Below are 22145 nucleotides of genomic sequence, written 5' to 3'. Positions count from 1 at the left end.
ACCCTGTCAAAAATACTGCTCCTTGGGCTAAAGTCCCCTGGTCGGAATCAGCCATCATGCATACATGATACATCATACATCCGCTGCTTGAGTCCATTGAATGAAGTCAGTCAGCCATAAACTGTCCAACGTTTCATTAATGACTTGTTCTGGGCGTCAGGACAGTGACGTATCCTTCCTCCACTCTGGCATGCACGTCGAGACGGTGAAATAAGGGTAAAGCCTCACAACAAGTTGAGTTTAGTTCAGTTCAATCCTTTTTTTTTTTTTTGGCAATGATAGATGCTCTATAACCTAATCTAAGGAGAAGGGGTAAGGGGAGATGGTCAACTAAGACCAGTCACATATTGTGGCAAGATTGAGGGAGGCGGGGGTAAAATCTCTGACGTCCAACATCATCAAAGAGGGTGATGACCACTGGACCAAATGGCCAGTGGCTTAGTTCAGTTCAATCCGATCCGTATAATTTTTACTACATTTGATGTAGATTGATATAATTTTGATATGATCGTTAAATGAGTTGTATAAATTGACAAATTCATGTTTATATGCAAACTGTACGGGTTTACACCAAGTTTTGATCTGGACAGAACTCCGTGATCCATTAAAGAGTCAAACCAAACACAGTTTAGCCGTCGAATAAAGGTACCCAACACTACAGGGAGGAAGCATGGGCGGAATACGTTGATGTGATTCCGGCGGCTCCCTCAGCTCGCCTCCTTTGAATGCGGATATTTCGTCCGCCTACCTTATTTATCAACCGACAACAATCCAACTAATGTCTCTGCGTTCTAACAACTCGAAAGAAAATTTTATCCAAATCAATTGAATAATTGAATATCCAAATTATCCTGGCTGCTTATGTTACCAAACATTAGTGAAGAAGATAGAAAAAGGTTATACAGGGCAATTTGAAATATTCAGTTAGGGGGTTGAGTTAGATATTGAGGTAAGAGAAATTATAAATAGAAAATTCTAAATTCAAGATCTCCCATTTATCCAAAAAGAAAAAACTAGTGTATAGTTATTTTTGTTAACTTCAGAACAATTTAAGATATTTTTGCCAACAAATAATTTTTTCTCCTTTTCTTTCTTCAGCTGTGTTGATGAGAGAATCATTAGAAAAAACAGAAAGAGGTTGCTATTATTATTTAAAATGAGAATTGACATTTGTCTCCTTGATAATTTGGTGATTGTTCAAGTGATTTTAGAAGTTCGAATTATGCCGTATATTAGAATGCCAGTAGGATAGTAGACTTTCCCACGGATGGCGGTGGCTCTTTAAGGGCTTCGTTCTCCAAATCAATTTAATTGGCTGAAAAACAAGGTAAATTCTATAAATACGAGGCTTTTTGCTTTCGCTCACTACACGATCAATATATATATATATTTTTTTTTTTGTTGATAAAAATCAATTTTCATCAATAGATTGTTGAAATTTATCCAACAAGATATGATTTACATCGTTGCACTAATAGTAGGTTAAACATGCATTAGAAATTATAGATTTACAAATTGACAGATATATAGATTTGAAAAATTATGAACAGATCAAAAAAAATACAACAAATTTTAAAATTATCATCTAATAAATCACTGTATCTCCCTTCTTTGCATGCTCCAAGTACCAGATCTGCTAATCAACATTAATGATAATAAGATCCGTCGAAATAGATTTAAGGTTCAAAAAATTTCATATCTGAAATAAATTCAAATATAACAATAAAATAAGGAAAAAAATACAAAAATCTCCATAGAAATTCTTAGAAAAATAGAAAATTCTCATAAGGAATTCCTAGAAAAAACAAAAAAAAAATTCACTAAGAAAATTTAGGAGAAACTTTATTTAAAAAATAAAACAAAACGAAATTTATGAGAGGGAGGGAAAAGGCTTTTGAAAAGAGCAAAAGAAAAAGATAGAAGTTGGAGTACAGGAAAAATAGAGAGACTACAAGGTCAATATAGTACCAATTTTTTATTATAGGAATAATTTGTATAGAAGAGATGCCTCTCAGACCATAAGTTGCTCATAAAAGTTGTTGTAGATCAAACACCAACACAATTCTCGTATCGAGAGATGCCTCTGAAATTATAAGTCACTCATAAAAGGTTGTTATAGATTAAACAGTAATATAATTCTCACTAGTGAAATTCGAACAAACGATTTTTTATGAAAAAATGATAATTCCTTATCAATTGAGCCAACTTGTATTGGCATAACAACTATTGTTAAAGGTCCATTACTCTAGCGCATTCCCTCGACAATGTTGAATGTAGCAGTATATACCAAGGCTATTGCACGTTTTTATACAATCTCATCAATCCAGTTGATACGTCTGAACTTTGTACATTAACAACTACCCCCAAAAAAAAAAAAAAAAAAAAAACTGCTTTTAGGCAATCGCATGATTGCAACTTTACTTTACAACTCCCCAGCTCTTTACATGAGCGTCCTCTGCGCTCCAGTCTACGTCGCTGAACTTGCATTGGCACTGTCGCCGGAGAAAAAGCTTTGCGAGGATTGCTGCTTCCGGTCTATTTTCACATCCATTAGATCAGCAAGTAGCCCGGGTTTTGATATCTCCGTGTCTCCAATGCCAATCTCATTAGTCAACATCTTGACGGCTGTAGACATCTTAGGCCGGAGTTTGGTGGTCTCTTGCACGCACATCAATCCAACCTTGAAGAGCCTAACCGCTTCTTCTTCTGGAAAATTTCCATTTAACACTGGATCCACCATCTGCCGAAGATTGTTAGTCTTGTACATTTCCCAGACCTGCACCACCACCCGCATTCATCGTGTCTCATCAGAAAAAAATTTATAATCTCATGTTACAGAGGCTCAACCAGTATTCTTCAATCTAGTACTACAACTTTAGGAGCTAATACTCTAGTTGTTTTCCTCACCTTGTCGACAAGGAAATACTCTCCTCCACGTTCTAAGTCATAACCGACAACTGGACCACCGGTCAGAATCTCCAATAATAGTACTCCGAAGCTGTAAACGTCCGATTTTCGCGTCAAATGTCCACTAATGGCATACTCCGGGGAAAGATAACCTCTTTTGAGAGAAAAAGAAAAATACCCATCAACAAGAAGCAGCAGCACCCAGAAAAAAGATTTAAAGGAAACAAAAGAAAGCAAGAAAAATGATCACCAAGATTGGACATTCATTCCTTTTTTAAGCGAGCTAACTTTTCTAATGTGCCAAAATTTAAGTAGTGAGGGACACGATCCCACTTACAATGTCCCTGCAACGCGAGTACTAATGTAAGATGCATCATCCCTGAATAGCTTGGCCAAACCAAAGTCACCGAGTTTCGGGGTAAAATGCAGATCGAGAAGTATATTGCTGGGTTTTATATCTCGGTGCACGATATGAGGAGTGACTTGTTCGTGCAGATATACAAGTCCTCTAGCCACCCCAATTGAAATGTCTCTCCTCAATTTCCAACTGAATTTCATCCTGTTATGCTCTTCACCTGTCAATCGACAATTGGGAATTGCATCAGGCGTAAAAGAATTGGGAATTGAATTGTTCAGGCGAATCCAGAACAAGTACAACTGGCTACAACATCAGTGTGTATGCATACTAGCAGTTGAAATCAGACAAAGAAGTAAAGATTACCAAGAAAGGTGTAGGCGAGGCTATTATTCTCCATATAATTGTAGACCAGGAGTCTCTTAGCGCCATCTACGCAGCATCCTCGGAGACTAACCAGATTCTCATGCTTAATGCCAGATAGAGCAGCAATCTCAGATATGAACTCCCTCTCGCCCCTCATGGATTCTAGCTCAACTGAAAGAATTTTCACAGCCACTAGACTCCCATCTTGCAGCATCCCCTTTTAATTTATATTGATCATTCGTCGAATCACAACCACAATATTAGAACCAGCTAGCAAAAAATGTATATCACCGTATTCAGTTGGTCGCTTAATTACTATAACAAATAGCCAGTAATTACCTTGTAAACAGAACCAAAGCCTCCCTCTCCAATCCGGTTGGATGATCTGAACCCCTGAGTCGCAGCTTTCAATGCGTCGTAAGAATACACAGGAAAATGCTCAACCCTTTGACCACCTGCTCTGAGATTCAAAATATAATTAAGCGTCTTATCTCTTCATCAGACGTCATACATCTACAAGCAGTATTCATATAGTATTGTACTGCTACCCTTATTAACCTACTCAAACATGCTATTAAATGAATATCGAGATAAGTAATAAGGGTTTTAAAATTCTTTACCAGGTCGTCTTAAATCACGGCCGTAGCCATCTCCGTCGTCGTCCACCTGGGAATTATTTTGAGCTATGGAGCAGAAACAGTTGACAAACGGTAAAGAAAACTTCATTTTCTTCTCTCCTTTTTTCAAAATAAAAAAAAAAAAATTAGTGTCGTTATTGTATTGTAGTTGAATCTCAGGAAGGACTATATATGTTCTTTCACTCGTCTCCGGCGACCATTATCGACTTTGCTTATGGCTACTTAAGAACTACTACAATTACTTACTTATAAAAGTTGGAAGTTTCTACATAGCAGTGATGGGAAAGGGCATGATTACGATAAATGGAAACGTAAGGAAGCAGGAAGAGTTGGGAAAGAGGAACGCAGACAATTGAGGTTTAAGGAGAAGAGACAAAATGGGGCAGAAACGGTGACAGAACAAAAATAAAAATACGAAAAACCGCCACGCTAATATATGTAGCCGAAGCCCCAAATCTTATTATTGACTTTGACTAATTCAGAAATTGGGATTTCCTGTTCCCTCCAAACCACCAAGAAAGGGGGTTAAAAAAAAAAAGCCAGGAAACTAGTGTAGTGGTGTTTTCATTTTGTCCAATATGTATGTACACACTTGAAATAGAATGCAGCATTGCAAATTCATTGAACTTTGAAGTGATCCAAATTGCAGCGCATGAGCTGCACCTTGCACAAATACAATCACACAACTTGTGTACGGACGGATACAACTTTTCAGCATTAAGTGAGTAATTATACAGAAATTCGTTCAAAATGTCCATAACGTTTTGGAAAAAAAATTTTTTGTCCCTTACTTTTAAAAGTATAATTTTACGTACCTTACAAATTCACATTAGTCAAATTTGATCTCTACACAAGTTTTCCAGTCATTTTTTGAGGGGCAAAATTATCAAATTATATTTCACATAATTTGATCCATAGTCTCCCTTTTTTTTCACAAAATGATTTTTTTTTATTTCTCATTGATCATGTGCACGAGTAGGTTTGTTATGTTATTTGTATTATTCAGATGAAATCAACTAGTTGTATACACGAGTTAAAAAAGAGTTATTCGTACATATGATCAATAATAGATAACAAAATTTATTTTGTGAAATATGAGGGACGAAAAATTCATTTTGTAAAATGTGAAAGATAAAAAAATTTATTTTATGAAATGCAAGGGACTATGAATCGGATTATATGAAATTTGATTTGATAATTTTACCCCTAAAAAATGATCACGTGCACGGTACGTGATGGATTCCTATAAAAAACTAGTCAAAAATTTCAGTAAGGATAAAATTTGATCAATGTAAATTTGGAAGAGATGCAAAATTATACTTTTAAAAGTGAGAGATGAAAAAAAATTATTTTACAAAATGTGAGAGATGTTTTGAACGATTTTTCCTACTTTATATAAATAAAGACTAATTATTTTTGCTAAATTCAATAACGTTCGACCACAAATTGTCTAGCAAAAGTCTAAAGTCGATCCTCAAATTAGAGCATTTTTCTTCGTGCCTGGTATGAAACTCACAATTGATTTTCATATCTTGAGGTTGTCATCATGTGATCAAAATTGAATAACCGAGTTAATATAAAGATTCAAAAGAAAAAAAGAGGGGGGGGGGGGGGAATGTGAATCGTTGCGATTTAGTACAATTTTGATGGTCACACGTGCTCCAAGATGAATTGGCAGTTCGAAAGACCCACAGAAATAAAGAGTAATGACGTGCTATTTTGCTGGGATGGGAAGGGAAGGCGGCTGAGGCGCAGTATAGCAGTCCACTCTTTGCTGAGCTCAGAAAGAATAAGACGCCTTTAATTTTCTTAATCTTTTAGGTCCTTTTTTCTTCAATATTTGATAAAAAACAATAAATCCTTCAGACAGTAGTGTAAGTTCACCAGAAAAGTTGTTGTATCAAAAAGGCAAAAATTATTAAAACTCCTACTCAAAGAAAAGCAAAATTATTAAAATCATCAAAAAAAAAAAGAAAAAAAAATGTATTCGATTCGATTTGACTTTTGGGCGGTGCATAATGTACGTTAGCTAGGCTATAAGTATTTTGACTCCACGGTGGCAAAAAAAATATACATATATTTTTTTTGGGACAAACACTCAGGCCGAGCAGTTTTAGAACTCGGTTGGAATCATCTTTTTTGGGAAATTTTGTAAAAAAAATTAAGGGAATTGATGTTTGTGATCCTATAGGAAGGTTATTGAAAATTGTATTTATTAAAAAAAAGTAAAAAGGTGATTTTTTTTTTTAAACTTCATTTATGGTTGTAGGCTTGTAGCCTCCAGGTAGCAACCGAGTTAGATGCTTCTGCAACGAAGGCAATTTGCAGTCTTTATCTTACGTGGAAGTGTGACACTACCCCCTGCAGTCTTTATCTTTCGGGGCCCATTATTTCAGCATCGGCCGCCTGCTTGTACGGAAGTTGGACTAACAAATTTACAAGATACATGTGATTAGAAGATAAAAAGATGATTGGGAATATAAAAGGGAGAAACAAAAATAAATTAAAATTTGAAGATTTAGAAGTAAATTTGAGCACGGTTTAAAATAATTACTGTAACACAGTTTTGAAGATTTAGAAGTAAATTTGAGCAATTTCATTGTTATTCAAAAATAATTTTAACCTGACATCAATAAGGGTTCAAGTCTAAAATAACGAGAAACAAGAAGTAGTAACTGGCAATTAGCTATTCTATTTCTGGATTTCATTGTCAATTTGGTAATCTTCAAGGAGAGGTGTTATTGGATATACGAGTAATTGAAATTGAAATTGCTCCTTTCTTTATGGACTGAAAACTTTTGTTCTTAAAGTAACGAGTTTGATTTTCCTTGATTGGGGCTTTCAATCTATGTTTTAGTATCATATTCTTTGTGGAATTAGGCATGTAACCAACATGTGCTAATATTTGTGCGTTTTTTTATGCTCATCTCGAAAGTTGGAGACTAAAAAAGGACAAACAAAAAACACGAGGGACTATTGGTGTAATTTTACCTCCAACAAACCGTGCAGGAGGTTATGATCCGTCGTGCAACGGGGAAGGTAAGTTTGATTGGTCTGACCAAAATTCCTTGTCGGCCGTGTGCAGGTTGAGTTGCTTATTTCGTCAAACTGATCTTGAATCAATTCAAACGGGTCAAAATGAAGAGGAAAAGAAAATAGTCCAACAACTTATCCTTAAGTTTTTTGTTTTGTACCTAAACTATTATTCCACTGGAACCTGATTCGACAATTGAAATTAGGAAAAATACCCAAACAGGGGCTCAGAAATTTAAGTGCCCAAACTGTGTTTAGAAGTCATAGAAATATCAAATACGAAAAGAAAGAAGAAAGCCGCAAAGGGCAGAGTTCGTTTATAAAACCAGACAATCACGATCGGTGAATCTTCACCGGCGAAAAGGGAGACGTGGCCGGAACTCACCTATGATCCTAATTTCTCAGAAACGCTACCTGCAAGCACCCTCGAGTCAAAAGAAGCAATGCAAACAAATAATCATCGGAGTTGAACAGTTCAAATATATGCATGCGTTTCCAAGGGGGTTTGTAGTGCGTAGAACTGACGAAAATTGGACAAAGGTAACACGAAAGAATAAAGATTACCTACCATGAATTCTGGAAGGAGAGGGAGCGGGGTTTCTGGGCAACATTATAGAGGAGAAGAGAAGAAGAGATGACTGCGTAATATTTAATTGATGACCGGACAAGAGAGGAAAGCCAATCGCTATGAGTGAGACTTTGACCAGAGAGGGAAAAGAGAGTATATGCTTGGAAGATTATCTTCCATTCCACCTGCTTTTTTGACCCCTTTGCTTGCCGAGTTGCTGTGATGCAAAGCAGAGGGATTAAAGATTGCATGTCGATTGATAATTAAGAAAGAGATGAATTTATAAAGTAAGAGTCACATCCCATATGAGGAGGCATCTTTAATCTTAATTAATTTGATGGATAAAAACTTGAAACCCAATTGGTTAAAAGTCAAAAAGCAGGACAAAATAAATCTAGACAATTCATATATTTTGAAACGTCAACTGCGAGAATTGGAAAACGTTTGATTTCTTTTTTCCGAAAGAAATCTTCCCGCAGCCCCTCAAGTGCCAAATGGTGCCAAAAGCCAAGATCTGTCACTGTCTTGCCATGTGTATGTATCCGGCGTGCAGGGGGTTAGACAATTACGCAACACCAATGTGAACCTGGGATGTGAATGTGAACCGGAAAAGCTATTGGTTCATACTTCGACTCGATTCGATCCTGGTTTGAAGATTTAGTTATTTTTTTTATTTTAATATTAAAAATTTTGAATAAAACTGAAATCTTTGTTTTAGAAGATAAAAAATTAATAAAAATCGATTGAACTTCTCAATTTTTACCGATTCAATTGGTTTGACTGGATTTGATCGGCCCAATTGAGCTTTTGAGTTAATCATTGAATCGGATTGAAGATACGACCAATTTACGGTTCAATCGATCAAATCAGCCGCACCGATTCGATTTTCAAAACATTGCAGAAAGAGATGGATTTGGTTTCTCGCTGTAAACCGTTCAAGTATTGAGGGGAATGAATGATACAGTCTCGTCCGATTGCAACAGATTAAGAAAGTTCGTTCTTTCCCCTTATTTTGCAAGACCTAATTTTGGCTTGTATTTTTTTTCACCAAATATGTGGCTTTGATGTAACCCACCAATATTCAAATTTAAAATCGCTCGAGTTTTTCTTTTCCTGATTAAATTCAAGGTGAAAGTCAAAGTCATTCTCGAATATGATTGATTAGACTAGCTTTTTTAATAACTAAGTCATAAAATGGTTGACATTCTTTGCAAATTTTTACGGTCTACGGTTGAATTGTGAATATTGAGGAAGCTGCTATTTTGTTAATAACCAAATATTAAAATTGTTTTTGGGTCCATTTTATCTCAATAAAAAAAAAATTTCAATTGAAAGCACAAGCATGCGTCCTTCTCTACTTCCAAGAAACATTTTTTAACCATTCCGAGTTTCTTTTAACATGCAACTTTAATTACTCATTAATTAGTAAACTAGCATTATTTGGTCCGTCACTTGATCATTTATGTTGGTTGATTTTAAATATGATCTTATGAATACTGGAGTTCTTAGCTTTGAATTGCGGACTTTCATGTTCGAAACTTCTCATGTCTCAGTGGAAATCTTTTTTTCAACAATTCATACAATGTGCACACGATGCACTTAGTCAAGATTATGATGCCATAGAATGGGATACAGCAACCCCCGTTTTTACTCAGCATGGAACAGGGTCCAGATTACAAATCATAATTTGGTCAAAGGAGATATGTGGAAATAAGCAGACTTTGTTGCAAGGATTAGTAGCCTCTTTCTGTATGGTCAAAGTGTTACTTTTATGGCTTATATATACAAATATTTGAGAATCAATTGATCACTTTCATTATTGCTTTTGCTTAAAAGCAATCATTTGAATCGAACGGACATCATTCAATATCTCATGCTCACCCCTTCCACCTTCAATTCCTAGGAGATATTTAAAAAAAAAAACCATTTTATATATTGCTAATTAAGATACACAACTGAGTCTTAAATGTATGACACAAAAATACTACTACGATAGGTGAAAAGTCTAGCTACATTGTGGGATTTGGTCAGGTTGATAGGAAGGAAAATCAGCCAACAGCCAGGCTGTTTGTACTACCAAGACATTCAAATTTTGGTGGAGATAGAAGGTCAAGAGTTGAATCTTGTTTTGCACCTTGTTATTTAATTGTGGCTTCCTCCGGATCCTCCTTTTCTCTTCTTGAGAATTAATTTAAAGTAGACTATACAAATGTGATCGTCGTGTAAAAAAAAAAAATAGGAAGGAAAATCCACTGTTGAGTCCAAGCCGCCAAAAAAATAATAAAAGACTTAGTAGTAATGCGTATTGGAGTGGGAGATGTACAAGGGCACGATCCTATTAGTATTATTAAAACATAGTAAATGGCACTGAGTCGGTCCTCCTTTTTGTATTGCATTTGAGTTGACCATACAGGTTATGGAGTATGGTAGGGCGGGTTTATTTACGATTGTGTGAATAGTATTTATACTTAGTACATGTGGTCCCATCACTCCCAACTGACTTCTCTGCTCTAAGAATGAGTGATGACGACCAAATTATTCTTTGACTGGTGATTCAATTCACTTCAGTTCTTCAATGACTTGCGACCAATTGAATTTTAGCAAAATTACCTCCTCTCGGGGGCTTTTTTTTTTTTTTTTTTTTTGACCTTTTACCATCGAGAGCACGGCAAGATTTGACCAACTCAACTCAATATAGGAACTGTAAAAATGTTGAACGGAGCACTTGTCTACACGATTTGTCAAATCATCAAATACTAATCGCGGTAAGAAACTTGTTAGAAAAGATTTAGACCTCATTTGGGGTGACGTTGATTTATAAAGATACACTTCCGACATAAGTACTTTTAAATTATCAAAAGCTAGACCCTTCAAATTACAAAAAATTAGCTACAAAATACTCTAAAAATACTTTTAGCGAGCGTTTAAAAGCGCATTTCCTATAAATGTACCGCAAGCTCAAATGAGGCCTTACGTGCATATTGTCCTTGCAATTAATTTAGTTTATAATAATATATTAGCAGAGAGAAATTTCAGCAGATCGCAGTTAAAATGTACATATCAGCAGCAGAAGGAAATTGAATTGATCATTTAACTTGCAAACAAATACTCGAGAGACAATAACAGAGGGAATTTAGATGGGCTGATGGAGCAAACCAGTTGGCACAATCCAATCATGTGACCACGTCCATTGAGGAAACCTACCCTGATTTTGTGGCCCAAAATTGTATCCTAATACTGTAACAAAATAAAGGATCCAACTCAATTCAAATGAGCGTAATCAGGGATTCCCCTCGCTTTCCTGATCGACCATTTAATTTACGAATTTACACATTGACGTAAACGCCCTGTCTCAAAAGAATTAAACTACGCATGCATTTTTTACCACCAATTAATTACCCCTTTTTGGTCATCTTGCCATAATATTAAATTTTAAAAGTAACACTCGACTTGTCAATAAGACCTTAACCCAATAACATTAATGACTAACCTATGAATGGTCGGAACATAGTTAATTTATTTTGAACTCAACTTTTACACAAATCTAACCAGCAACGATTACAAGTTAAACAAGGATAGCATTATGGGGTTAGATTTATTATCATTTGGATACTCTTATCAGTCCAGTCCACTCAAGTCCTTTATCGACAAGCCTCGTGCCTAAAATATTGAAGTGGAAAATTAGCTGACCCAAATACCGAAAATGGTTGTTCCAGTGCAAACTACTACTCCCTCCGTTCCACTTTAATAGTTTTGTATTCTTTTTTTATCTGTCCCAAATTGTAGTCCACTTTCCAATTGAAGAATGTAGTTGTGTTTTAATTTTCCTAAAATACCCTTATTCAATGTAAATAGTTATTACTATAAACCTACCCCATTTAATGAGAGTTGATTCTTTGTTTACCATCAATTTAAATTCCCATAAAATTGTACCATGTTTAATGTAAGGATATTTTAGGAAAATAGCAATCTAAATTTACTTTTCTAACAAAATTAACAACTTTTTTTTAAACTGTGTGAAAAAAGAAATAGGACTATTAAAGTAATTGCTATTGTCCAAAAAAAAAATAAAAACAAAAACAGCTCCCATGTCGAAGGAAAATATCCACACGCTTATGCCTATGCCTACGGATAGACACAAATTATCTAAAATTAATAACCATTTTTTCATTTTGTTTGTATAGTGTAATGTCAGGTGTTGTATAGAACAGCATTTTCTTTATTTTTAATCATATTTATGTTAAGATAATCTGTTGTCCGGCTCAAATAAGATGATTTCTTACTGCGCATTAGTGGGATCCACTATTTATTTGTTGGCTAAAGTAAAATTTTTTTTTTTTTTATCAGCAACGATACATTTGTATAACCTAATCTATTATAATCTAAGGGAGCCTAAGGAGACTGTTGTAGGAGTTAATGAGTGTACAGATTCAACTAGATCAAGAAAATATTATGGCATAATATTTAAATTTTTTTCGCCACCTACAGGTAAAGTAAAGCTAATCGATGCTGCCCAAATTAAAAAAGTGCTCCAGCGCAACATGAAGGGCTCTGCGTTCACGGAACTTGAGTGAGTGGATGATCTTCCACTCAGGTCGTCGTTTTATGTTATTTCTTTTGCATTATTCATTAGTCTCTAGCAAGATCTTACTTCCTGTTCGTCGATGCATTTCATCTGGACAAAAGACAGCCGCGTTCGTAAGAGGAGGACTTTGTTTCTCCACCTTTTTAGGCAACAACTTTATTTAAGTTTTATTTAAAGAGAAAAAGGAAATTAATAGGGTTAAAAACAAAAAAAAGCCCCCATGATATACAATTTAACGAAATTAATAGGGTTAAGTTTAATGAATTCTATTAGTTTATAATTTAATTTAAAATATGAGATATCATTTTATATATTTTAAAATTACGGAAAACTTTTTTATATATTAGGTATATCATTGGCAATCTTTTTTATTTTTAATCCAAATTAATATGCGAGTTCTATTTTATATGTGCCAATAATCATAATGTCCAGAGACGCAGAAACGGAATCTTTCCGATAAAGGCGGGGAAGTAGCCATTAACGTGAAAGAGATGTTTGTAAATCATCATCATTTGTTTACGGCAAAGGAAAAAAAAAAAAAAAGTTACCTAGGGTCGGGTGCTTTTGATCAATTGACTGTCGAGTTTTGTGCAAATAAATGTTGAAGAAAAGCATATTCCTCATTGGGAAATCGTTTTATTTATTCGCAGCTTCTTTTCCACGGTGGTCAAAATTAGTGCTGGATGGTCTCAAATTGTACGATGAAGTTGAAGGCGCCTGCCGAAGGAGCAAGACAGAAATCAAGATACTCCTCATTTAGAGGACGACCCAATAAATAAAATTTACGAACAATCACAATAAAGGAGTCAATGATAGGCATTCAAAAGGGATTAAGAAACTAATCGGGTTGGACCAAGTGGTAAGCAGTTTGATTTTGCTTAAGCAGGTCTCGTGTTTGAAATCTGGCATATGCAATCACCCTGTTAGGAGATTCACCCATCACAGTCAGGTGTGCGATCCGAATCGACTAACGAATTAGTCAAAGTAAAGCCTTGGATACCGTAACAAGCAATCAAAAAAAAAAAAGGGTTTAAGAAGAAGGAATTTTTGCTTTCCGTTTAGAAGGTATTATTGCACGAAAAGACCTTTGATCCGGAATATATTTTATAATAAGAATCGTAATAAATATTAGAATCTCATCTGGTGGAGCCTTTTTTTTGTGTGTGTGATGTGAAAGCTTGTGGTAGATGATACACAAATAATTAGCAATTAGGTGAAAGCTTCACGGCACACGTAACATAGATCTACGGTTTTAACATTTTCCATTTGTATTGCTTGTGTATTTGATATACACAAACACACAACAGTGCATGCACAAATTTCACAAAGAAAGTGGAGACGAAGAGATGATCTTGAAATGTGTATCAACATTTTTTATTCTTGAGATGTTATTTGCTCGTACTACATAAAGTATTTATTATAGGAATATAGCAAATTACCTCTAAAATATAATAAGATTTTAGAGAAAATAATTAATAAATACCCTGAGTTTCTCACGATAATGATCAATGGTGAAAGTTAGTTAATTTGTCTAGAAGCACGTGTAGTTTTATAAGAAAATTAATGTTTCCAAGAGAGCTATATATATATATATATATATATATATATATATTCACACTCTTTCACAGATGTTCAGATATCTCTGTGGATCAAAATAACTAAAAGTGCGTTTGATAAAATTGAAATCTAAAAACTAAAATTCAAATCCCTTAAGTTATTAAATTGTTAAATATTAAATCAGATACATTTGAGTGTATATCAGATTTAGTGATAAGTGAAAAATCACTTATTTTTTGGAGCAAATTTTGCCTAGAAAATTCAGTGCCACTTAATTAATTCAGATGTTCAATTATTGGTTGTCAAACGCATCTAAACATATTAAAATCTGAATTCATTAAGTTTAAATGCCGAATTGGATTATCAAACATGACCTAAATTACACATGAAAATATGCCAAAACAAAGTTTAGAAGTTTCTGAACGTCACCATGATTCGCAAAGTGGATTCAAGTTCTCCACAGAAGCGGGTCCGCCCGGGAATCCAGTTTTGAGACCAAGCCTGCAAAGATCCGCACATGGATTCAATTCTGTGATCTGTCACATTCATAGATGTGATCCGCGAAACTGTAAATGGAGTTTAGTAGCTACAGTAGAAAAAGTAATTATGTTGCTCGTGAATTGGGAAGTTATGTGAAATATCTCATTCTAACACTATCATAGAGTGGGACATGGAACTCCATCAATTAACACAAATGGCTATGTAACGATCTTTTCATCTTATTGAAATGAAATCTTTAATGTGCTTGGACGGGAGATTATTTGTCAAATATATTTGTTTATATCATCATTATAATTTTTAATACAAATTTTTATTTTTTTAATTATCTTTTTATCACATATACATCACATCACAAAAAATATTACAGTAAAAATATTTCAAATAATTTACAATCCAAACACACTTCTCCAAAGTAAGGCACTTCCTTTATAATCATTTGGGAGTTTGAGTCACAATGAATAAATGGAAAACAACTGTTGATCTTTTAAAAAGAAGAAAAGAAATAAAATCCACTTGATTTTTGCTACTATAAGAATGTACAGAATTGTTGCTTCAAAGAACCAAAAAGGTGAAGGAAAATAGAAAAGTTGGCATTTTTTTTTTCCGCCAGAACTCATTGATGGTGTCGTTGGCGCTGGTGGACCTTTACGCAATCCCATTATCCTGATCCTCTCCCAACCCAACAAGGCAAAGTAACAGCCCCCACCGGCCCACCCCCGAATTTGCCCACGTCCGTCCATCCCTGCATCATAATTCTCTCTCAATTCATAATATTCCTTGCTCCCCCTTCTCCTCCCTTCCTATTTCCTTCTTTTCCCACCGCCTTTTCCTCCCTCCGCGTATTATATGCATTCAACAGTTGTTCTTATCACATACCTTCAATACCTATACACTTCTTTCTTGCCCATCCAGCCCCCAATTCACCTCAACCCCCTGCAAAACCCAGAAGTTTTCGTTTCCCCGTTTTTTGACCTGCAGAATCCTTCCGCTTAAGCCAAAAAATTTTTGTTGGGAAGAAATTTCGGTATCAAAAATCTTCTCTATGATCATGTCAAGGATTCGATTTTCATGATGCCTGCTGCCTAATTGTATACTAGTTTTCATTCACACAGAAATCTTTTCTTTTTCATTTATACAGAAATCATTTCTTTTCGATTAGTTTGAAAATAGTATGGGTAATATTGGAAGTACAGGCGTAAACAACCGGCGAAGAAGCGGCAGCCGGCGGAGCCACCCACCGCCGCCGCCCCCCCAGCCACCTCAACCTGAGATTACTGCCAACCGATACGTTTTTGCCGCAGCGACCCCGTACCCTCCCCAATACCCAAACCCTAATGCTCCGCCTCCCTATTACCAGTACACTGGCTACTATCCGGCACCGCCACCGGCTATGCCGGTGCCTTTACCGGCTCCATACGATCACCACCACCGCATGGACCCGCCCCATACCAATTGGGTCAGTGGCCGTTACCCTTGCGGGCCAATGATGCAACCACCCACACCCTATGTGGAGCATCAGAAGGCGGTCACCATCCGGAACGATGTTAATCTGAAGAAGGAAACTTTGCGGATTGAGCCCGACGAGGCCAATCCTGGCAAGTATCTTGTTGCTTTCACGTTTGATGCTACGGTTGCTGGGAGGTATATTTTTATCCCTTTCTTTTATGTTCTTACGTGGATTTTTATTACAATGTGCAGTCGAAATTGTACATTTGAGCTTTTTTTTTTGTGTCCTGATTTCAAAGCTTTGATTTTTCTGTTGTTTTTCATTTGATTCTTGAAACTCAATAAGCTTTGGTGACTCGAATGGTCCTATGGGTTTTACACCGTTTTACTGCTTTACTGGTTTACCCCTTAGCGTGTGGATGGATCGAAATTAATTGTTTGTGCAGTTTGAAGTTTTTTGGACAGAGGCGTTGAATGGTAGTATTTAATGAGGAACCACTTGTTTGCCTCCTAACTGTTTCAGTTGCTCAGTAGTTCTTGAGATGCCCTTCACGCATAAACATATTGATTGAGGTTCTTTTAAGAAAAAAATGTGGCTGGTATCGTTATAGTTCTATAGAAAAAGGTTATGCAGCGTTATCTCATTTTGATCTAGTTTCATTGTCAAGAAGAAATCTTGTAGGAGCACTTGTTGATGATAGGTCATATAAAATTTTTTAATGTTTATATTTTGATCAAGCATGGGTGATTTAATGCTCAGTCTGTTCGGGCCATAATGATTAATGCCAAAAGTTATTATTTTTGGACGAGGACTTTTGTAAGTTGATGTTTACAGCATCATAAGGAAAATATGTAATTACATATGCGCGTGAAAGTAGTCATTTTATCTTGTTTTCTTTGTTATCAATTTTTTAAAATTAGAATACTCTTCTCAGTTAATCAAATATGGCATTTCAACTAGTTTTTTTAACTTATTTGGTTTAATTGTTTTACTTTCTTTGAATGGGATGCTTACTCCTTAATTAGAACTCTAGAAGCTTTGTCTTGTTGAAGTCTGAGTTTTCATGCTCTATGCAGCATCACCATAATTTTCTTTGCAAAAGAAGGTGAAGACTGTACTCTTACTCCAATGAAGGATAGCTTACTTCCACCCGTAACAGTGTCTTTCGAAAAGGGCTTAGCACAGAAGTTTAGACAGCCCTCTGGAACTGGCCTAGACCTCTCAATGTTTGAGGAAGCATATTTGTTGAAGGAGGGGGAGATGGATGTTTATCCCCTAGCTGTGAAGGCAGAGGCATTTGCAGATAATCAGAGTACATCAGCGGATGGAAACACAGAGCCAGAACCTGGATCGACAAACTCTCAGATTACCCAGGCAGTGTTTGAGAAAGAGAAAGGTGAATATCAGGTCAGGGTGGTGAAGCAAATCTTATGGGTCAATGGCATGAGATATGAATTGCAAGAAATATTTGGGATAGGCAATTCAGTTGACAGTGACTTCGATGGAAATGATCCAGGAAAAGAATGTGTAATATGTCTTTCAGAACCCCGAGACACTACTGTCCTTCCATGTCGACACATGGTACTCTACTATCTTCTCTTTTCTCAGTTGTTGTTTTTTGGACTTTGTGATTCATTCTTCTGGAACTCATCTTATTCACCACAATAGAGTCAGCATTCTAGTCTCATTACGTGAATCTGTGTAGCCGATATAGATTGAAAAGACTGCTCATGCTTTCTTAAGTTTTATGCCTATCTTGCCATATAGTGCAATAATTGAGTTAAAATTTCTGAATGCAGTGTATGTGCAACGGATGTGCCAAAGTTTTGAGGTTCCAAACAAATAGGTGCCCAATTTGCAGGCAGCCAGTTGAACGGCTTCTGGAGATTAAGGTTAGCAATGCAGCTGAGGAATGAAGACGAGTGTTCCATTGTGTAAAGTTTCTTTTATCTCCTTTTCTTTTGTCTTCTCGTCTGCACCCATGTTTTGGTTGCGCCTATTTTGATATGATTTTAATCAGGCAGGAAAGTGCACGAGTCTTGGATGTAATGCAAACTGAGCTCATTGCTCATAGTTTAATGGCTCCTTGCTCGTAAGGTGCTTAATGATACTTCCTGCTACTCATTATTTGCTCAACTATGTACAGTATGTAGCGTGTTTTCTAGCTTTGTTACTTTACTAGCGTGATTTTTTTTCTCCTGTTGTTTCTCTGATTGAAATTCTATAACCTTTTGCAATATTTCTGGCTTGTCCTTATAAGTTTATTGTCATCCACCCAAGAAAACTCTCGTTGTGGTCTTTTGGTGATGGTCCTAACACTCACATTATTTACTTTAAGGTTTAGTTTGAAAACCTGCAGGCTACATGCTTTCCTATTTTTAAACAGCTTTTAGGGGTCTGCTTTTGGGCCCCAATTTAATGGAGTTTGGATGATTCAGCTAAAGCTCTTTGCTGAATTAGCTTAATTGCTATTGGATTGTGGTTGTGGAGTAATTTTCTCTTTTAATTGCAATAGTTCCAACTGTTAAAGTATCTTAGTTACCTTTGACGGTTTGTTTGGCGTAGGTTTCTTGCGAAATGAAATTTTGTGATCAGCGTGTGGGATATGTGAGGGGTTTTCGACTCTTTATTATGTCTTCTTCAGGAGTCCTCTGAAACCAGTGATGAATATGTATTTACTCTTACTAATACAATAAATGAGAGCAATGGTGGTTTTGAAATCATATGATAGGGTGGTTGGGGGAAGTTCAAAGTTGTTTTTTTTTTTTCGAGTGGATGTCCATTAATGCTGATGGAGAACTAAGGTGCTCATTTTTGGTGTCAATCGCCCAACTTGTTTCTCCCCTTTGTCGACCAAAATCTGCAAAAAGCAGTTCCGGGTACTGGGTGTTCAACATATATTCTAACGGTGCGGCGGTTCTTGAAATCTTATCGTGGTTCAGGGCATGTTGCTCAGAGGGGAATTATTTTGCTTTACTCAAAAATCATGAAAGTTTATCGCGTCTGCGCTTACTTCTCAGCTTTGTCCACGACCTTAAGCCTTGTGGTAGTACAAAAAACTGGAAGTGGAAGGTCGAGGACTGGTCTTCACGGAAAACGTTCCTGAAAAATTCATTCTTCACCTGAGTCAAATCTAAATCTATGACACACATAATTCCATTGGCATTCCCTTCTTTAGCATTTGTGACGTGCATACAAATTTCTCATGTAGTGTTTTTCTTTTTCTTTTTGTAATAATATTATTGTCAATGTAGTAGAAAATACTAATCATAAAAAACTCCTTGCATTTCTTATGCGAGTCGAAGTACATTACTCGAGAACCTTCCTTCATTTCCGCTCATTGGCCTTCGGGAGGGAAGAGAGCATCCTTAAGGGAAGGCTTGACTACTGCGAAAAGAATATATGGAAAATGTACTGTAGCGATATGGTATATGTAAGGTAAAAAGATGGTTGAAAAATGTATTCACGGAAAATGTAGAGATTTTTTTTTTTTTTTATTGAAAATCCCTTTCCAAACAATCTTTTACGTCCTTGTATTTCTCCTTGCTACAAAAATTTCAAATTGGTAGGATATATTTTTCTACAAAAATTTTTAAAAATAGCAATTGAAACAGGAAAATTTTTTAAAAATAGCAATAGAAACAGGTAGTTTACCCACACATTAAGCGCATATCACAGGTCTCTATTCTTCTTAGGTCTTCAACTGATAGGCCAACTATAAAAATGCGCTACCTGAGTTAACACCGATGAAATGTAAACTGCTCATATGTAAGTTTAAAATTCTGTGTTCGTTAAAGATCTTAATCAGGCTTTTTGTTCCATGTGTATCTTAATCAAATTCCGAGTTTAAAATTCTGTGCTTTGTAATAATCCGAGTCAGGGAGGACCCAAGTGCAAGTTATAAAATTTAGCCAAGCGGCAGTTTTGTACCGAATAGAACCACTGAAAGTACCATAAAAAACCAATTGTGGGATTAGGGAGTTATGAGATAACCCTTTCCCTCTAAGTTTTTTTTTAGGGCCAAAAACCTCAGCGGCCAATACATGATCACGTCGATAATTTAATGGCCGCCTGATGGAGACAAGCAAAGCAGGGGGGAGCACCACCATCAATGGAGAGATTTGAGGCAGTGGTTGTCATGATCTACACTTGACACTAATAATTATATATTATTGTTGTCCTACTCATCATCCATCATCTTCTTCCCTCATCTCAAATTTCTGAATTCTTGGCTGGTATCTACCGTTCGTATATACTATATAGTATAGATGTGGCTTTCCGTTTCCGGTCCCTTTCAGACGGTCATTTGTCAAAGCGAAAGCTGACTTCTACAGGAATCCACCCCCAGGGCCACCCGAACCCAGAACACTACAAGAGCTCATCCCAGCGGGTCCCCATTGTCATTTCCGGTGTGCCTTAAAACACATCATTACATTGTACTAATGTAAGTCTACGGACTTGGCAAATCGATTAGCACTACTTGCCAGGCAGCTGATGCTCATCTGCTCCGATCCGCGCCATCTCATCCGTGAGTTTTTTTTTTTTTTTTAAAAAAATTTTATCTAATCAATTTTTTTTTTTTTTAAAAAAAAGAGAATGAAAAAGCATTACCCTAACATGTCCGTCTAAATCAATCGATGGTCTGAGAAGATTTGTTTTTCCGTGAATGTCAACTGTACTTGTACTGTACTGTAACAGGATCATTATCATGGAGACGAATGACGACAATATTCAAGCCGCCTGATTGGTCGCATTACTTTATGCTGTCGTTACTTTAGTAGTAGTGTGGTATCAAATTAAATTTAGGGTAAAATACAAAAAACTCCCTTGTGGTTTCACGAAAAGACACCTTACCCCTCTATCGTTTAGAAACATACACATAAACACCTTAAACTTCATTACTAAAGTGGAAATTGACCTTTAACCGGATGTGCTGGTCGAATATCAGGTAACAAGGCAGGCTGAAAACTGGACCTGTGAACATCTCCTAGGATCCAATTGAGGATCATTAAAGACCCTCGCTTCCTGCAGAACAGCACCCTTCTCGATCCCCATGAATGGAGAGTAATCCACTACAGATTAAAGAATCGAAATTACAACATCGGATTTCATTGACTGCTACACTCAGGCAAGGTTCAAACAAATTCCAAAGGCTAAAGCAGATCTGAGCCAAAGTTAACCGATCTCTTCGAAATTAATGTAGTGAAGAACTAACCCAGGGCTACAAATACAAATAGTTAATAAATCCGCAGGACCAGTATTTCAACTTCTGCTAATTCCTTTTTTTTTTTTTTTGTCTTTTTGCTTTTTAAGTGGGCACAGGTTTTGGATAAAGTGTTTGATCCGTGTGTCTTCTGGTTTTTAAAAATTTACAACTTCCAGATGGAATTTCATTGACTAAATTTGCTTGCCATATATGGAAATTGAACTGGTTATGTATTTTAGCAATTTTTCACCAGAGGATCCATTCAATGACAGACATGGTAAAGCTAGAACTCAACTCTCCCGTTTCTGAACAATGAAAGGTATGTCTTCACTACTAAAGGTCGTCTCATGTTGCAGAGTGTTCTGAAGGATATTCAAACTCAGAATAAAAAATTTGGATGGAAAATCTTGCGATACCATATTCCCTCTTTCATCAATGTTGTTCCTACAGACCTGAAGCATTGGGTCTCTGTTTTAACAAGCCTCACTGCACTTTCTTCTCCTCAGATTCGAAGTCCGTAACAGCTGCAATCTCTTATTTTCAATCTTCTCAAGCTTGGCAAACATTTCTTTTCGACATCTGCATTCACGTGATTATCAGCACCAATTTTCCTGACAAAGCTCGTTTCTTGTCAATCTGTATGGCAGATCTGATTCATAGCAAATTTGCTTTGGTGGTGTCGCATGCTGCTGATACCATTGCAAGACTGGAGAAAGGAGGAGTGTTGCGGATCTCTTCGCTTCTGCCTTCTCTCTCTTCTGTATGCTTATATCGGGTGGGAGAGTGAAGTCGAATCGCAGATATCTCTTTGATCGACGTTGTACAAATTAGTTTCCCTGGACAGTAGCTTTTTTCTTTTTTGTGAAGGAATTGGACAGCCTGCCAAGGTATTTGACCTTCTGCCGGTAACTAAACCGGTTCAAAAGGTAATTTCCATTTTAGTTATGAAGTTTATGGTGTTTATGTGTAGGTTTCTAAACGA

General features: G+C 36.2%; 2 protein-coding genes and 1 long non-coding RNA gene across 7 annotated transcripts; 1 reads left to right on the top strand and 2 right to left on the bottom strand.

The window, feature by feature from the left end:
* Positions 1-2265: 2265 nt before the first annotated feature.
* LOC140008275 (putative serine/threonine-protein kinase) lies at positions 2266-4506 on the bottom strand. 2 transcript variants are annotated; one of them, XM_072052133.1, is made up of 6 exons: positions 4249-4506; positions 3968-4083; positions 3629-3845; positions 3245-3482; positions 2908-3061; positions 2266-2776 (listed from the first exon to the last, which is right to left on the bottom strand). In XM_072052133.1, the coding sequence occupies exons 1-6, from the start codon at positions 4352-4354 to the stop codon at positions 2468-2470; spliced, it is 1140 nt and encodes a 379-aa protein (XP_071908234.1). In that variant the 5' UTR covers positions 4355-4506; the 3' UTR covers positions 2266-2467. The 2 variants fall into 2 exon arrangements, with proteins under 2 accessions (XP_071908234.1, XP_071908235.1); XM_072052134.1 differs by having other exon boundaries at positions 3968-4088; positions 4249-4383.
* Positions 4507-5679: 1173 nt separating this feature from the next.
* On the bottom strand, positions 5680-8081 carry LOC113695247 (uncharacterized). The gene is made up of 3 exons (XR_003449548.2): positions 7868-8081; positions 7258-7713; positions 5680-6692 (listed from the first exon to the last, which is right to left on the bottom strand). It is a non-coding gene; the product is annotated as an uncharacterized lncRNA (long non-coding RNA).
* Positions 8082-15106: 7025 nt separating this feature from the next.
* LOC113696222 (probable E3 ubiquitin-protein ligase LUL2) lies at positions 15107-18768 on the top strand. 4 transcript variants are annotated; one of them, XM_072052132.1, is made up of 4 exons: positions 15107-16151; positions 17034-17538; positions 17757-17891; positions 18523-18768. In XM_072052132.1, the coding sequence occupies exons 1-3, from the start codon at positions 15682-15684 to the stop codon at positions 17871-17873; spliced, it is 1092 nt and encodes a 363-aa protein (XP_071908233.1). In that variant the 5' UTR covers positions 15107-15681; the 3' UTR covers positions 17874-17891; positions 18523-18768. The 4 variants fall into 4 exon arrangements, with proteins under 4 accessions (XP_071908233.1, XP_071908232.1, XP_071908231.1 ...); XM_072052131.1 differs by lacking the exon at positions 18523-18768 and adding an exon at positions 17982-18196; XM_072052130.1 differs by lacking the exon at positions 18523-18768 and adding an exon at positions 17978-18196.
* The last annotated feature ends 3377 nt before the right edge of the window (positions 18769-22145 follow it).

The sequence above is a fragment of the Coffea arabica genome, chromosome 6c (genome assembly GCF_036785885.1).
Source record: "Coffea arabica cultivar ET-39 chromosome 6c, Coffea Arabica ET-39 HiFi, whole genome shotgun sequence".
NCBI classification, from domain to species: Eukaryota; Viridiplantae; Streptophyta; class Magnoliopsida; order Gentianales; family Rubiaceae; genus Coffea; species Coffea arabica.
Note: the sequence above shows the minus strand (reverse complement) of the source record. Positions and strands in the feature narration are given on the sequence as shown.

Bases quoted from the DNA above. Each gene is read 5' to 3' on its own strand.
- LOC140008275 (XM_072052133.1), bottom strand. From the start codon at position 4,354: ATGAAGTTTTCTTTACCGTTTGTCAACTGTTTCTGCTCCATAGCTCAA. The intron at 3,846-3,967 runs GTAATTACTGGC...ATAAATTAAAAG, and splicing joins GCTTTGGTTCTGTTTACAAG to GGGATGCTGCAAGATGGGAG. The intron at 3,062-3,244 runs GTAAGTGGGATC...TTCTCTCAAAAG, and splicing joins ACTCGCGTTGCAGGGACATT to AGGTTATCTTTCCCCGGAGT.
- LOC113696222 (XM_072052132.1), top strand. From the start codon at position 15,682: ATGGGTAATATTGGAAGTACAGGCGTAAACAACCGGCGAAGAAGCGGC. The intron at 16,152-17,033 runs GTATATTTTTAT...TGCTCTATGCAG, and splicing joins GATGCTACGGTTGCTGGGAG to CATCACCATAATTTTCTTTG. The intron at 17,539-17,756 runs GTACTCTACTAT...TTCTGAATGCAG, and splicing joins TCCTTCCATGTCGACACATG to TGTATGTGCAACGGATGTGC.